Source organism: Carlito syrichta, unplaced genomic scaffold (assembly GCF_000164805.1).
Source record: "Carlito syrichta isolate Samal-C Ts95f unplaced genomic scaffold, Tarsius_syrichta-2.0.1 Scaffold308277, whole genome shotgun sequence".
NCBI lineage: Eukaryota > Metazoa > Chordata > Mammalia > Primates > Tarsiidae > Carlito > Carlito syrichta.
The window spans coordinates 385,089-401,478 of record NW_007252373.1 but is presented as its reverse complement, the minus strand read 5'-3'; the positions used below and the strand labels follow the sequence as shown (position 1 = coordinate 401,478).

The 16,390-nt window shown below is 36.4% G+C and overlaps 1 protein-coding gene across 1 annotated transcript in view; it reads right to left on the bottom strand.

The window, feature by feature from the left end:
* Window positions 1-16,390, bottom strand: part of RELN (reelin) — a 534,724-nt gene that overhangs the window by 220,485 nt on the left and 297,849 nt on the right. The window contains exon 10 of the mRNA XM_008065395.1: window positions 15,424-15,664. Coding sequence (XP_008063586.1) covers window positions 15,424-15,664 — 241 coding nt within the window. The remainder of the gene's footprint in view (window positions 1-15,423; window positions 15,665-16,390) is intronic.

Here is a 16,390-nt window from a genome sequence, read left to right as displayed (position 1 = left end):
GATCGCCGGAGCCCAGCAGGTCGAGGCTGCAATGGCCGGGAGCGGCCACTGCACTCCAGTGTGAGTGACAGAGTGAGACTCCAACTCAAAAAAAAAGAAAAAAAAATTTCTTGAAATACTTTAATAATATTTTTTCAGCTTAAAGTCAACAAAGGCAAGGTCAGATTTTGGAGCCAGTAAGTGGTATTTACTTTTTAAAATTGTTATAAGCTTGCACAATTTTTTTGGTAATAAGTCACATATAGAGAAATGCTTGGCATTGAGCAATGGAAAGCTAAATAAATAAGTAAACAAACAAAAATAGAAATGCTAATAAATGAAATGCCAAACATCCTTTTTAAGTTTTATATACTCTTAAAATATAAGTAAAGAAAAACAATTGGACAAAACAGTCAGCCAGACCAGTGACTGACTGTGAGTTTTGTAGGGGAGAGATCATGTCTATTTTGTTTCTTGCTGTTTTCCAGGTCTTAGCATATATAGTAGGCATTCAGAAATATTTGATGAATAGTTCAGTAAATACATGAATGAATTTAAGTATTATGCAGTGCCTTTTCAAGAAATTATATTTTTTAAAATAAATTAATTGTGTATGTTTAACATGATGTTCTAAGACAGAAACAACCATGCACTGTATAACAACAATGTTTCAATCAACAAAAGACCATGTATACAATGGAGGTTCCACAGATTATAATGGAGCTGAAAAATTCCTATTGCCTAGTGATGTCGTCATAGTAACATCATAGCACATGCACTACTCATGCATTTATGGTGTTGCTGATGTAAACAAACCTTCTGTGCTACCAGTTGTATAAGTATAGCACATACAGTTATGTATGGTACATAATACTTGATAATACATGACTTTTGGGTGTGGAGGGGGGATGAAGTATTGCTCTTTGAATATTCTCTTTATAATCTTAGTACAGTGATACATTGCCAAAGAAAAGCTGTGACACACCCTATGTAAGCAGCTACCACTCAGCAGGAGGTGGCTCAATGTTTCCTGTCTCTTAGCAAGATGGGACTGTCACTTTCTAGGCAGCAGGGTCTGCAGATGCACAGAACACACTCACAGCTACAGATAGCTTACTCTGCTCCCTATCATGCTAAGGAGGTCAAGAGATGATTTCTGCCTTTGCCATTTGAGTAGAACCCAATGTTTTCAAGGTTAGGAATGATGGGAAGATGCTCTTTTAAGGATATATGAGCCAGTCAGTAGTGGGAAACTGCCAGGGGAGGGTGTGGGCAGGTTTGGCAGCAGTAGGGACTCTGCCAGTTGTGGGGACACACCTCATCAACAAGGGTCCTTGCATAATGAACATTTGTATACCTAACCCTGAATTGTACCCCACATACTTAAAATTAAAAATTAAAAAAAAAAAATATATGAGCCAGTAGTGTAATACTTGGATGCTAAAACTGGGGACAGACTGTGTGAAACTGGTGAATTCCTGAGCTACTTGAGAGCAATAGACCTACTGAGAAAGGACCCACTGAGTCCTTTCTAAGAAGTTGATGATATACAGGCCCTGTATTTAGGAGTCCTTGACGGGGTTGGGGACCACTTTAGGGTTCTCATTCTGAGGATCTCTAAATCAATTACAAGGCAAGTTAGAGTTTCATGCTAATTCTATTTTAGGACTGGTCACAGGGGAGTTCAATGTCTTTTGAATTAGCCTATTTCCTAAATGTGCTCCAAATGAAGACTTCATCCCTGAATGCATTTGGATTGAGATAGTGTCCATGGACCTCTGCTTGTTTTCTATCTGCATTTCTGTCTCTGAATGAGAAGCCATGAGCTACTTGGTTAGGTGTTGCTTGAACTTTCTCTTAGAACCTAACTCAATTAATTTAGCACTTACATGAATTAAAGAAATTATGGTTGGAAAAGAATGAAAATTGGAAATTAAAAACAATCAAGATGATAAGGAATGAAAAACTCATTTACTATCCACCCCTCGAAGAGTTTGAGAATTGGATTCAAAGTCATGTTCAAATGTATTTTCTCTACTTAATGGCTACATGGTCTTGTGTAAGTCATTTAATCCTGCTAGGCCTCAATTTCTCAGGCTGAAGATTGGAACCAATAATATCTATTCCCTAGAGATGCTGTTAGAAGCACAAATCACACACGATAAAGTATTTTTTGAAACTTTTAAGTGCTATAAAATAATTATTACTTCTTAATATGTGCTTTTTAAAAAATATGCTATCCTTTTAGGCGACCCCTTCAGGTCCCCTCCCACTGTGGGAGCTTTTCTGTCCTCTCATTCAAATCCTGCTTTCTCACTTAAAAAAATAAAAATATGCTATCATATTTCATACTCTTAGTAGTAGGTGATTTAAAAAGGTAAAAGAGTATTTAAATCTATGTTCAGCTGTTTCTCACCAAAATAGTCAATTCTTCAGATCAACTTAAAATCCTTAAAATGCACAAGGATATGTCCCACAGAACAATATAATAAAAATACTGGAAATACTCATTCATTTTTAGGGCAGATTGAACTATCAATTAGAACTTTAAAAGCACTCCTCCAAATTTTGGCAGATTACTAGATAATCTCTTAAAATAAGAAACTTAATGCAAGATGTCTGATGCTACTTCTCTTACAGACAAACTTGCATTGTATAACATTAACCTAGTATGCAAAAATCCAAGTGAAACATGCATTAAAATATGAAAAGAATTTTAGAAAACTGATCTCGAAATTAATACCCAGCTATTTTTGTTCAGCATCTGTTCAAACTTATATAAGTTATATGCAATAACAATCAAAATCTCAAAGGCTTCAAAACAATTAAATGTGTAACTTTGTGAGATACATGAGCTCTTGATATAAGAACAAGAATGTTTTGGAATTCCGGACTATTTATTTTGAGCATCATGAAAATCTACCAGGTTTTCTTGAGCAAATGATTATAAATCACATGTGACTTCCCGAGTCATAGCTTTTGACTGACTTATGGTGAGAAGATATCAGGTAACTAAGCATTTATTTTGGGCAAAATAAAGGTCTAAATTCTGCAGATGGTCTAAACTTTCTTTTCTATTTCCAGCCCTCTTAATGTGCACTAATTCTTACATTAATTATAATAGTTGTGCTTGTTTTACTATGTTAGCATTGATCAATGGCAAACACTTATACTTTTTCTAAGTACTAGCGGATTTTGAATTTTTTAAATCTCTTAAGTATACTTCTTATGTGTTTCTCTTTGTCAATCAAAAATATTTTCCCATTTTGCTCCTAAATGGATTTCCTTTACTTGACAAGCAGAACACAGTGTAACTAAGTGACAAGAATTTGCCATTCAGAAAATCATCAACAGGAAACATCAGTGCAAATTCCTCAATATAACAAGTCCTTGGCCACGATTCAGGATAGCATTTTTCTAAGGTTGCTCCCTGTACTCTGCTGAAAATGTTAATGACTTCACCTCTGTACTTGTAAAAGTACTTGTAATGGCCTCCACCATTGTTTTATTAGGTTTTCATCAAAGATGAACACTGAGGCACCTCTTAATATTATCTCCCTGGAGTCTAATGACCCTGATGATTCTTTCAGGCATCTGTAGCCTTACAATTTATTTTTTGACAATATCCTTTTTGTTGGAATGAGTATATTGAGCATTTGGGCAATGCCAGCTTGCAGAGAGCTGGTGGCAGATGGAATGAAATCTGCCTGGTATGCCTTCCCCTCCACATGAACAGAGAACCATCCATTTCCTCCATTAAGGAGTTGTCACTCAGCCCACCCAGCTGGAAGACCATTTTTGATAGCCAACCTGGCTGGTGGCAGACAATTCAGATACAAAGTGCGCTTTAAAAGGAAGCTAAAACATCATTTGTAGGAAAATTGAAAATGCATGGCTTCCACCACAGCCAATTTTTTAATGACTGTAATATTTTAAGTGATTATTTTTGCCACTTCAGATTGCTCCTTAGAGAGGAGAGGTTTTTTTAATTAAAATCTAGGCAATGCAAACAGATGAGATATGAGGAACAGAGGAAAGAGAAATAAGATGAATAAAATTAATTAAAATGGCATTGTTGGCACAGTCATAAATTAGCCACTGTCTGGCTGGAAATAAAATATATTGGTATAGGAATTCCTGGATTAAAGTAAGATGCATGCTTGAGTAGTTGTGACTTATAGCCTACATATTATTGTGTTTTTTAAGTCTTTTTCTATGCTAGAGTCATTGTTATATAGGTATACATATTTCTTACAGTCTGGTTCAACAGTCTTTAAAGATATACACTTTCATGCTGTGTTTTTTAAAAAAGAAAAATTAAAATAGAAAGAGAATGATTTCTCTCATGAGGCAAAATGAATTTCTATCATCTTTCACAATTCAATTTCTAGGTAATTTAATGCCAGTTAAAAAACTGAAAACTTGGCCGTGAACACAGTCCAGGTGCACGAGGGTTGAAGTGCATTTTTTCTAGTCAACACAATAGATTCAACCATGGTGAGTGAATTTTAGGGCACTTAAGGGGTGTTTTTTCTCAGTAATTTCTGGGTTCATTAAGCATTCACGTTTGAACTAAGATTTATAAAGATTCAACTTATGGTATACTTTGTGACAAGTGTATAATTACTTGGCAATAGTTATGACAACTCTAAAACGGCAAAAGTGACAGATTTGAATTAGAGTAATGAAAGAAAGAATAACAAGATAAAATTCCACAGGGCAGTTGCTAACCTTGTCTCTGGGGATCAACCTGACTTTCACAGTGTCCGAGGTTTTCAGACTTGCCTCCTCAAATTAAGGCCAAAGATGCCAGGCACAATGTGGGAGACTGTAAAATAACCTGGAGTAAAAAGAGCCAGGTTTTATAGTTTTATGACTTGGCTTTGAAACTCAGATGCTTGATCCTGGGGAAGTCATTTGGCATCGCCAAGCCTCTGTTTTTCATCTGTGAAATGGGGATAACTGTGACAATTAGATGAAACACTGCGGGGAACATGCCTACCCTAAAGATTGTTGAATCTTGGAAAACCCATAAATGCTATTTCCCTCCCATTTTTTGCCCATCTTCGTTCATTTATTTAACAAACCTTACTTTAGTGAATGTCATTGTGCAAGTTATTGTGCTAGGTGTCATGCTAGGTAAAAAGATGATGGAAAATGTTACCATGTTTTTAACATTTATACAGAATAAAATAAATTTCACCTAGAAAATTGTGTTAACTAGTGATTAAATGTCAGCTCCAGACTAAAAGAACAAACAAAACAAACAAAAAACAAAAGGCTCTAAGTATTTATTTAAATGATTATTTTCTGTATAATTTATCAAAATTAGTTGTTTCAGTGTTATTACTATTCTTGTCATGGCAATCTGGCTCATTTCCATGTTTCACTAATGCTATTCTACATTAATTACTCTACAAATAGGCCTCATTGGGGGGAAATTGTGAATAGCAAACTACTTACATTTAACCCTTCTTCCCCAAAGTACTCTTATTAGCTTAATGAATTATATTCTGGCTCATTCTACAATATCATGTACCCACCTCTTGGGGAAACATGACAATAAAAGCAATACAATCCAAAGTGAAGAACATCCCAAGCAAAGGGAATTTAGGTAGACAGCATGCAATTAACCAAGCTGGAATCTGGCCAGAAAATCATAGTTAACGTCCCGATTCCTAATGAAAAAGACATGGGAACATGGACTAGCCACAAGTCTTACTGAGCTCAGGTTTATTCCCATTAGAAAACTAGTACTCAAATCCCTCAAGTTACAAACTAGATACTTTCCAGGACAGTGATCTGCAAAGCACACTTCTGGAAACCGAATCTCATTTTCTCTTATTTGTCCTTTATATTCTAATAAAATACATGTGAAATCATGAAATGAATTGTTGAAATTTTTCTCTGATGTGCCCAGTGGAATATTGCATGGAAGACAAATTAGGCATTAGAGTAGGCAGGTGTTGCTTTACTAGGGGACTATATTCCCAGAAAGTAGGCTTAAATTATTATACATTTATTAACATGAATTCTACTCTGAGTGTGATTTTCTCTTTTGTCTAGTTTTTTTTTCATTAACCTCACCTGTGTTAAGATGTTAAATTTTCCAGATGAATTAGTTTACATTTTTTAAATAATTTGGACATAATGACCTTCTTTCTCCACTGATGATTCAGCAATTTGTGACAACAGTATTAAACAAGTGACAGCAGAAGCCCAGAATGAAAGCTTCAGTTCTTATTCAGGACTGGAGACTTGCCTAGTGTCCACTGGGAAAATAAATTTGGCAAATGGATAATGTACAAGAGCAATAAGAAAATTAATAGAGTCTCTTGTTTTGACGTAATGCTTCCCTTTAATGGGTTGTTGATTTACTTAATGACTGTTGTCTTCATTAGGGCCTTTTGGTGTTTGTTAAACTAGAAAAACTGTCTTTATTATTATACATTTATCAACAGTAAATGTGTTAAAGAAGAAGCAGACAAGTTCAAAGTAGTAGTAAAGATTAAGATATGACCGTCCTAAATTCTGTAATTTAGTTATTACAAATCTTTGGTATAAATTTGCAAAATTTAATAAATTACTTTTGAAGAGAATTTCTTTTGAATATATGTGATCAAATCACAGCTTATTCTAAAGGACAAACCTTTGTAACAGATTCTGTGCCATTTACTACTGATTTACTTCTCAACACAAGTTGACATAAATGTGTAGACGAGGTAATCTCAAATTCTTTGCTATCCACCCAATGAACTAGGGTAATAAATAGAAAAAGACTAGCAGGTGCAGACATAGCAATCAGAGTGGGAAGATTTCTTAAAAATAAAAAATATGTGGAACTGCACCTATCTCACAATGATCTGCATTTAATCTGTAGGTCAATTCCAGAGTTGACAGAAGCCAGTGATTTATGCCTTTGCAAGCCGAGGGTAACCAGGCTAGCTGAGCAGATATAAACATTTATTAATGGTTACTGAGCAAAGCATACTCTCTCTTTTTCTCTATTTCAAACACACATACATACACATACTCACAGGCATACACACACAGTGATACCAAGTGGCCATGGATAATTCATGCTTTCAAAATAAAAATTGTGGCTGCCACTAAAGATGGGAGTAAACAAACAAAATGAAGTCTCTGTCTGACCACTATTTATGTCTATGACGTATTGATCCATACAGAAATACCACTTCATGGGGGATACTATTAAGGGATAAGAAAAATGAAAAGTAAAAACAAAAACCCCTGCTCACAGCTCTGTTCCAAATCAATTGTCCCTGGGTTCTCCTCAATGTGCCTCACTGACTTTTGCAGTTCTTCTCTTTGATGTTAGGCTTATAGAATGCAGGTAGCTACAGCAGCTCCAGGCTGACCCTCTAAAAACTTATATTTAATGTTTTTCTTTGAATTTGAAATTAAGAATATTCTCAGATTGCAGGATGTGTGTTTGAGAAGTTGGAAAGAGATGACTTTGATGGGCTTGTCCAGATGTTTTAAGAATGACCAAGGAACATCAAACACTGAGCATCCAGGGTTTTTATACCCAGTGTTCATCTGCCATAGTAACATACTTGATGGCAAGGCCTTCCTCATAGTGCTGGCACCCACAAAACATTCCTGCAATGCTATCAATACTACTACTACTACTATTATTATTATTATCATAACTAGGGTTACTACTATTTATTATAATTATTACTATCCTGTATCTATAGACAGTTCTTGCTACTGCAAGCATCATTCCTAGATATTACCCAAGAATTCTATCCAAGATGAAAAATTGAATCTTGATACTATATATTTGAAATGGAAGAGCCAAAATTAAAAAAAATCATGTCTTTTAATTCTTGATGGCAAAACCAAGACCACTCTGACAGAGTTGGTACACCAGAGTAGGAATAATAAACCTCTTGCACCTAAATGTACAAACACCCACAGCCACCTGACAGAGGCAATATCATGGTAGCAATAGCCATGTTAGCAAATATACAGTATACATCATATCTTTAGAATAGGAGAAGCTGGAAAAAAATACTTGTTTATTCTAGAAGTCATAAACAGAAGTACAAAAGAAAAAGACCTAATATTCTGAAAAAGAAGGCAAAATCATCATAACCAATAATTAAGACAGGTGATTCAATAATGAGTGAGTTTCAGGCTCTCTCCATTGTTGAATGTATGATCTGCTTACTATGAGAGATTACTAAAGAAGGTGGGCTCTCAGGAGCTTTTGGGCTTGTAGCACTATATTTATTGGTATTTAAAGTCCCACCTACTTGGTCGTGAACAAAGGGCTGCTTAGGGATTTGTGGGAAATAAAAGAATAGAAGCATAATAAGAATGTGGTGCACCTTTTCTTCTTCACTGGCAGGTTCTCTGGAAAAACAATGAAAGACGTGTCAAGCAAGGAAAAGAGAAAGGAGAAGAAACAGATGGCTATGTAGGAAGAATATATTAATTCTATAACCACTTACAATCTTCCTCAGCTTACCAATCCCAATACAAAAGGCACAATAAATATAAGATCAGGCTCTATATTAAAAACTGATAGTGTTATTTATCTATTTCATGTTTATTACTAAGAAGCCAACAGATGGTAATGGCCTTCTATCAACCCTGGTCAGACTTAAACTGGTGACCTATAATTGCAGTTCTCCAGATTATATAAACTCCTTAAGCTAATTACTCTATTTGGTATTATACCATTCTGCTCTACTTGAAATAAACAAGAATAGACTCAGATAAAATGGATTAAATATTCTCAAAGAAACAAAGAAATATCAAAAGAAGACAAAAGAAACATGTACTGTGACTGACAATCACTCATTTTTATCTTTTCTAATTGACCTGCCACCTTCAAACATTATATTCAAGATCAGCAGCTGGACAGTTTACATTCTTACTACTCTGTATTCCCTTGTTTCATTAACAGTAGTATTTAATAGTTAACAATAAAAACTCCTATTAATATTCCTATTACATGAATAACATTGAAACTTAAGTCTAATGAAAATGGTTTCTTATCTGTGTGTGATATTTGTGTCCAATCTAATCCATTAATGCATTTGATTTTGATGTTACTTTAATGATATATAAAGATGACATAATTTGTGAAGTCCATATTTTCCCTATCCTATTATTTACCACCTCCTCATAATTGAAAATATCAGCTCAATTCTTTGCCTTCTATTCATTTTCCTCTATATTTACTTCCTTATAGAGTTTATTTGTTCTCAAAGTTTTCAGTGAGAAAGACACACATTGATTGAGATTTTTCTATGTGCCAGGTACTATTCTAGGGGTTTCACATGTATTTTTTTATTTCATCATGGCAACATGAGGTGGATACTATTATTATTCCTTTTATAGTTGAAGACACTGAGAAGTTAAATAGTATGCCCCAAACCACATGACTAATAAATGATTAAGCCAAGATTTGAATCCAGACTGTCTTAAAGTTGTGCTATTTCTAATCCCACTGACCACATATTCTGTACCTTCAAGTCCTCATTGAATAGAAATTCGTCTAACAATCTCTCATGTGCCAAATACTGGGGATTCTAAAACGATTGAAATAGTCCCTGAGCTTAATAAGCTAACCTTCTAACCAGGGAGACAAAAACATAAATAATTATAAAATAAAGCTGTAAATGGTACCATGGAGGTGTGAGTCCGGTGTAGTAGGGTATTGAAATGTAATTTGTTTAGCAGCGGTTTTGGTTGAGGCTTCAAGGAAATACTCCATGTTCCAAAGTGAGGAGATGGACAAACTATAAGGACTTAGCAAAAGAGGTGGTGAAATGGCTTAATCACTCACTCACACAGAGTGTGTGCAAGCTTCAAGTTGAAGCAGGTGGGAATTGGACTGCAGAGAGATTTCTGATGAGAGAGTTCGGTGACCTGTGAGTCCCACCCATGCCCATGTGGGGAAGGACAGCACCTTTATTATCACAAGCCCAGTGTACAAGACTTCACTGGAGGACACGCTGGGTATCCTGGGGTATGACTAGTGCCTAGAGCTGCTTGGCAGGTGACGGGATAACAAGTGGGCAGCACTGAAAATAACTGTTCTCTTCCTGGCAATGAATTAAAGTTAAGTGTTTACTGTAGACTAGGTATAACCCATGAACATAAGAGATAGTCTAAGTTGCCGAAATTCCTGCTCCAAAGAACTCAATGGAAAGACAAGGAATCCTTAGCACAAATAAGTTGTATTTCCTAGTCAGGGGTCCAATGTCAAGAAAGCATGCATGACCTGCCTGAGGGATGGTCTGTGGAACTACAGGTGAGAGAGTCACAGCTTTGGTGGGGTGTGGGAAGATTTCCAAAGAACCAATTGGTAGATTCAAGAGAAAGCCATTTTTGATCACTTGCCAGGCCTAGGAATCAATAATGCCAGCTCACAATAATACCTACCTCATGCCTCTTTTTCCTTCAGACTTAGCTATAAAGGGTCCAGAGGCTGAAACTAGTGGGAATGTTGAGGCTGTAGAAGAAGCTGACCACTCTTCTCATTCTTATTGCAACACGTCTACACTGGAGGGGAGAAGCTGTGGGTAAAACTTGGAACTTGCATTATTATAATGAACTGATCATACTGATACTGAACTGAGTTATTTAGGAAACTGAAATGACTGGATGACTTTGTTGATCTATCAGCAGTCTTGGAACTTTAGTTTTCATGTGAAGAGAGAAGGGATAAAGGAACTATCAGGGCAAATTTGAGTGGTCACTGGAAAAAGAGTGGCATTCTTTTGCAGTCAGTCCCACCCCAACACCATTTGTTCAACCTAATGGCTGCACTGGCATAGAAAGAAGGGAGACACTAACTATGCAAAACTTCACAGAGACAAAGGCATTTGAACTGGGTTCCTCAGGATGCAGAGGAATTACTAGGCAGAGGGAAAAAAAAGAAAGGTAGAAAACCATACCTAAAGGAATGGGAGTGTGAAGTTCTTGGCTGTATTTGTGATGCTGGAGCCCAGTGTGGCAGGAGATGAGGATGAAAAGACAGGCTGGGCGAGATTGGAAAGGGCCTTCAGAGATAAGTTAGGGATTTGGACTTGTTTCCTGTAGGCTTGCATTAGGAAGCCATCAGAGGTCCTAAGTCAAGAGACAGCATAAGGCAATTTGTGTTAAAGAATCATGCTGGAGTTTTTGTCAGTGGCATCCCTTTGAATGATCCTTGGCTCCAACATCTTTTTCAGGCAGTTGGCTACACTGGACTACTGATTTTGATTTCTTTATAGTTCTACAGCCCCTAATCTATCTCACCTCTCATATGGGTTATTGTAAATGCTTCCTGCCATCAGTTATAAGGGAAATACTTTAAAACTTATTACATCCATAAGTTTACTTCAGGTTAGCAGTCAATATCTAAGATGGAACAGCAACTAGAATTTTGCAAACAAAACCAGCTATTACAACGTGGAAGAGAGGGGAGCAAACAGCACTTGGGCTGAACTTGCTAAATTCTAATGTATAAAAACATCAGTCATTGGGAAAGAAGGAACATGCAGTATACATGGAACAAAGCTGGAGTAAGATCAAGAAATATAAGAGCGATATGTGAGAAAATGGGCAGATAATTAACAGGTGGTATTGGGAAGAAACACAAGATATCAGGAAGCATGTCAGTTTATACTCACTACTTGTAAGAGCAAAGCTGTGTGGCAACTGAGAGCAAGAGTTCTAAAGTCAGATTCATGGGATTGAATCCTGATCCTGCCCCTGGTGAGAAATGTATTTTGAACAAGGTGTTCAACACCTCTATGCCCCACTTTCCATATGTGAAAATGGGGATAAAATATTAAAAGCATCTACTTTATAGGCAAATAAGGATCAAGTTATATGAGATGATGATGACGATGGTGATGTGTGTGTAATAGTAAGTACCTAAAAGAGTAAGTGCTCAATAAAAAGTAGCTAGTATTATTTGGCCAAAGATAATCCTATTTGTGCAAGGAAATGTTTCCTTGGAAAACTCTCTTTTGTAATTAAGTATATTTTCTCAGTTGCTGCTAGACTTACTCTTTGATTTTGTTAAGATGGAAACATCTTGGAAACTTTTGGTGAGTAGTTTGAACAAAAGATATAACCCTCAATATTAAAAGTCCAAAATAAAGCAATGTTGAAAACATATCTTGTGACTAATCGGAACATCAGGATATGATTTCTTATTTGCTGCATTCAGTTTTCACCTCAGAGGCCACCAAGTAAGGGAACAATACTTGATAAAGAAGTTGCATACAGTTTAAATAAAGAATTTTTATTTCCAGAACTCTAAGCCACTTGGCAAAAATCAATTCTTTTTTTCTCAGATGGTTGAACTAAAAAACAAAAGGGTGGTCATTCAAGTGAGTTAAAATGAGAAATTCTTAGCTTTTATTATTGCATTTATTTGAAGTTTTAAAAAGAAACATCAAAAATTTTCTACCCAATAGCCAAGTCAAAGACAATAATATTACTACAATGATTATTTTTCTCTCAGTAAAGGTAGGACACTTGGCAAGTTTCAAATGTGTGATCAGTAAGCATATGAGTAGGATGAGGGACCAAAAAGCAAAGCATATTCCACACAAAGTTGTAATTTAATTAAAATTACTACCAAAGCAAAACCACACTTCATGCATTTTTATCATGGGTGGTACGAAAGTACATGCATTAGGAAACCCAATAGCTAATTAGATTAGTGCAATGGTTTGTAAAATGAGACAGAAAAGGAACACTTATGCAGTAAAGGGTACTGAGACCAAATGATAAATGATCATCATGGGAAAATGATGTGAATCCCAGGCCCTGAGGTCTCCTGGGTTTATGCACCTGTTTACCAGTGTTGAACAATGACAGCAGAGATCCCTCTTTTAATCAAGTGGTAGTGGAATATGACATAGGCTATTCTGGCAAATGTTCTTCTCTATACCCATATGAAAGAAATTCATGGACTCTCTTTAAGGAGCCATGGCTTTAGACTCTTCATCAGAATACATTTCTGTAAGATTTACTGCTTGCGTTGAGCAAAGATGACAACTGCTCCTAATGCCAGTCAATTGGTGTAATTTCAACTTGAATTAAATGACTAGAATTTGAATTTTTAAGAAACAAGTTATTTGTGTCAGAAGAGTTCCTGTGCTGAGGGTTTATCTAATAACTTGCAATTATTTTTCTAGTACTTAAATAAGTTCTTAAAAGGAGGTAAGCATTTTGGATCTTTATATTCTACTTGCTACTCTTCCTGTGATCTCACCCTAATCCAGCCCAAGATGTTTTACAGCAGTGAGGTGAGTCACATTTAAAACATTTTTCCAAACTGTGTTTGTACTTTATGAGGGAGACCCCCCCAAAAAACAGTATTTTTTTTTTTTGGAGGGCGAGCCCCTTGTAGTACAGGCCTCCCCCACTAGTTAAGTGTTCTAGGAACACACTGGCATCAGTGTACCAACTAGTGTTGTTGTGAGAAGCTTAGTTTGGTTTCAGTGAATTTTTTTTTTTTGATGATTCTTTGAATTTGTTTGCCCAGTTCATGATGGGTGATTTATGAGCTCATCTGCCCATACCACGCTGAGTGTTCAGAAATTTGTCACCAAAAATGGCATGACCCCCGTGCCTCATCTTCCCTATTCACCCAATCTTGCCCCAAGTGACCTTTTTTTTTGTTTCCCTGAATGAAAAAAGTCCTTATACAAAACATTTTTCCAATATGGAAGAGGTGAAACAAAAAATGATACCTGCACATAGCCCTCAAAAGCATCAAAACTGATGAGTTCAAAAACTGGTTTGAGCTGTGGAAAAAGCATCCTGATAGGTGTATTACATTGAATGGAGAATACTTTGAGTGTGACTAAAGCTTAAACATGTAAGAATATACAATTTTTAATAAATAGATGCCATTTTGAGGGGTCCTCCTTCCTATCTTCATGTATTAGAAACTTGAGAGAGTCTAGCTGAAAATCTAGTGACATTTTTCACATTGCCTAAGTGCAATTTCTTATGCCATGCATGTCCTGGGCAGGAAAACCCATGATTTCAATTCCCATTCATACAATTGATAACCACCTAATTTGGATATTTCTTTGAGCTTTTGACCCATACATCTAACCGCCCATCAAATAGTTTTTCCTGCTTTCCTTCAAGATTGAGATGTCCAAAGCAAATTCACCAACTTCCTATGAACCTGCTCCTTCTCCTATGTTTCTTTTTTCAATGAATGGCACTGCTGTCCGCTCAACTGCCCACACCTTGTCCTTGACATTTGTCAAGGATAGATGACAGATTCCTGCATTTTCTCGAAGTGTCCATAACTTTCTCCATTCCCGCTCCTACAAATCTCTGAAATATATCCAAATTTTGCACTCCCTCTCCCTTAATTCTGGTCAATATGATCTTTCACTGAACTCCTGTAATAAGCTTCCTATTTGGTCTCTCTACACGCACCCTTTCTTCCTTCCATTCAGCCCTCTATCCTCAAAGAGATATTTCAAAAACCAAATCAGACTGCCTCTCATTTCAGTGACTCTCTATCACCTTCAAGATAAAGTTCAAACTCTGTAGAAGATTGCAAGATCTTCAAGGTCTTGTCCCTGGTCATATCTTCAGAATTTTCTATCACAAGTTTCAACTTACAGTGTACTGGATCACTATTTGAAACTTTATCAAAGACTTGTTTTGTGCTTTCACCTTCTGGCTTGCCTTAGTTGGGTCTGCTATAACAGAATAATATCGACTGGATAGCTTAAACACCAAACATCTGTTTCTTAGAGTTCTGGAGGCTGGGAAGTCCAAGACCAAGTGCTGGAAGATTTAGAATCCAGTAAGGGTCTACTTCCTGGATCTAAATGTGCTCTCTGAAGTCTCTTTTATAAGGGCATTAATCCCATTCATGAGGACTATACCCTCATCACTTCACTACTTCTCAATGGCCCTCTCTCCTAATATCATTTTATTGGGATTAGAATCCCAATATATGAATTTGGTGGGGGACACAAACATTTAGCCCACAACACAGCATTAATGCATATAATTTCCAATTCTAGAAATGCTATTCCTTTTATCAGGTCAACTCCAAATTACCCTTCAGTCTCTGCTTGGATTCCTGATTGTCTTGGATTATCTTCCCAACCCCTCAAGTTTGAATTTGGTACTGTTATATCATGTTTCCTCAGCATTCTACACTTTCTCAGCAAAATATAGTTATTAGGCCAGTTTATTTTTGTATTCACATGTTGATGAGTTTAATTGCCCCCACTAAATGAACATCCATATGATGGGAAGAAACAAATCTGCCTTTTGGTGGTTATATTCTCTGGGTTCAGCCCAGTTACATGGCACATTGGCCTCAAAAATCCTTGTTAAATGATTGTTTTTGTACTAATGATTTTTCATCCTTAAAAGGTAGCGTGGTTTTAGGGTGGAGAAGAAGGAACAAAAAAGAGCGCAAACCTTAACTGTAGCTCCTGGGAAGAAAAGCCAGTTGCCTGTATCCATTGGGTCGAGATTATCTTCTAAAATGATTTGTCTGTGAGCTGAATTGATGATCAGGATATTATCTAAGGCCCAGCAGGCTTCATACACTTCACCTACATGAAGATTTTCTTGCTTCCACTGAAACTGGACGTTCTCCCCTTTGGCGTCTTCAGGAAGGTAGAGGATATGAATGATTGTGCTGACATTGGAAGGGGCTCTGGAATATATGGTGAGATGGGGAGTTCAATAATGTTAACTTTTTCTTTCATAGAGATAAATTTTTTCTTTCTGTTTTTTTTTTTTTTTACTGTTGCTCACAAGGTTTATTCTCACTGTACTGTTTTTCCAAACATAATCCTGGAAACCCCTTCATGTATCACAGGGACATTTTCCTGTAACTTATTTATTTATTTATTCATTTAAAAGACGTGGGGGGTACAATTCAGGATTAGATATACAACTGGCCATTGCACAGGTAAAGTTTGGGCCTCTTTGGTCCATGGAAAACAGTGTGGTGATTCCTAAAAGAAGTTAAAATTGACCTTCCATATGACCCAGAAATCCCCCTTCTGGAAATATACCCAGAGCAACTTATCACTCTAAAAAAAAACAATATGAGCATGCTTATTGCAGCACTATTCACAATAGGAAAAACATGGAACCAATCGTGCTGCCCATCTAAACTGGATAGGATAAAAAAGTGGTACATATACACAATGGAATATCACACAGCCATAATGGACAAAATTATGAACTTTGCAGCAACTTTGATTAACTTAGAGTCTATAATACTCAGTGATTTATCATAGAAACAAAGAACTAAGTACCACATGTTCTCACTCATAAGGTGATCCTGAACATTTACCATAATACTATAAGAAAGAGATTGGCAGTAGTTTGAAACTACCAGAAGGAGGTGGGGGGCACATAACAGCAAATTCTG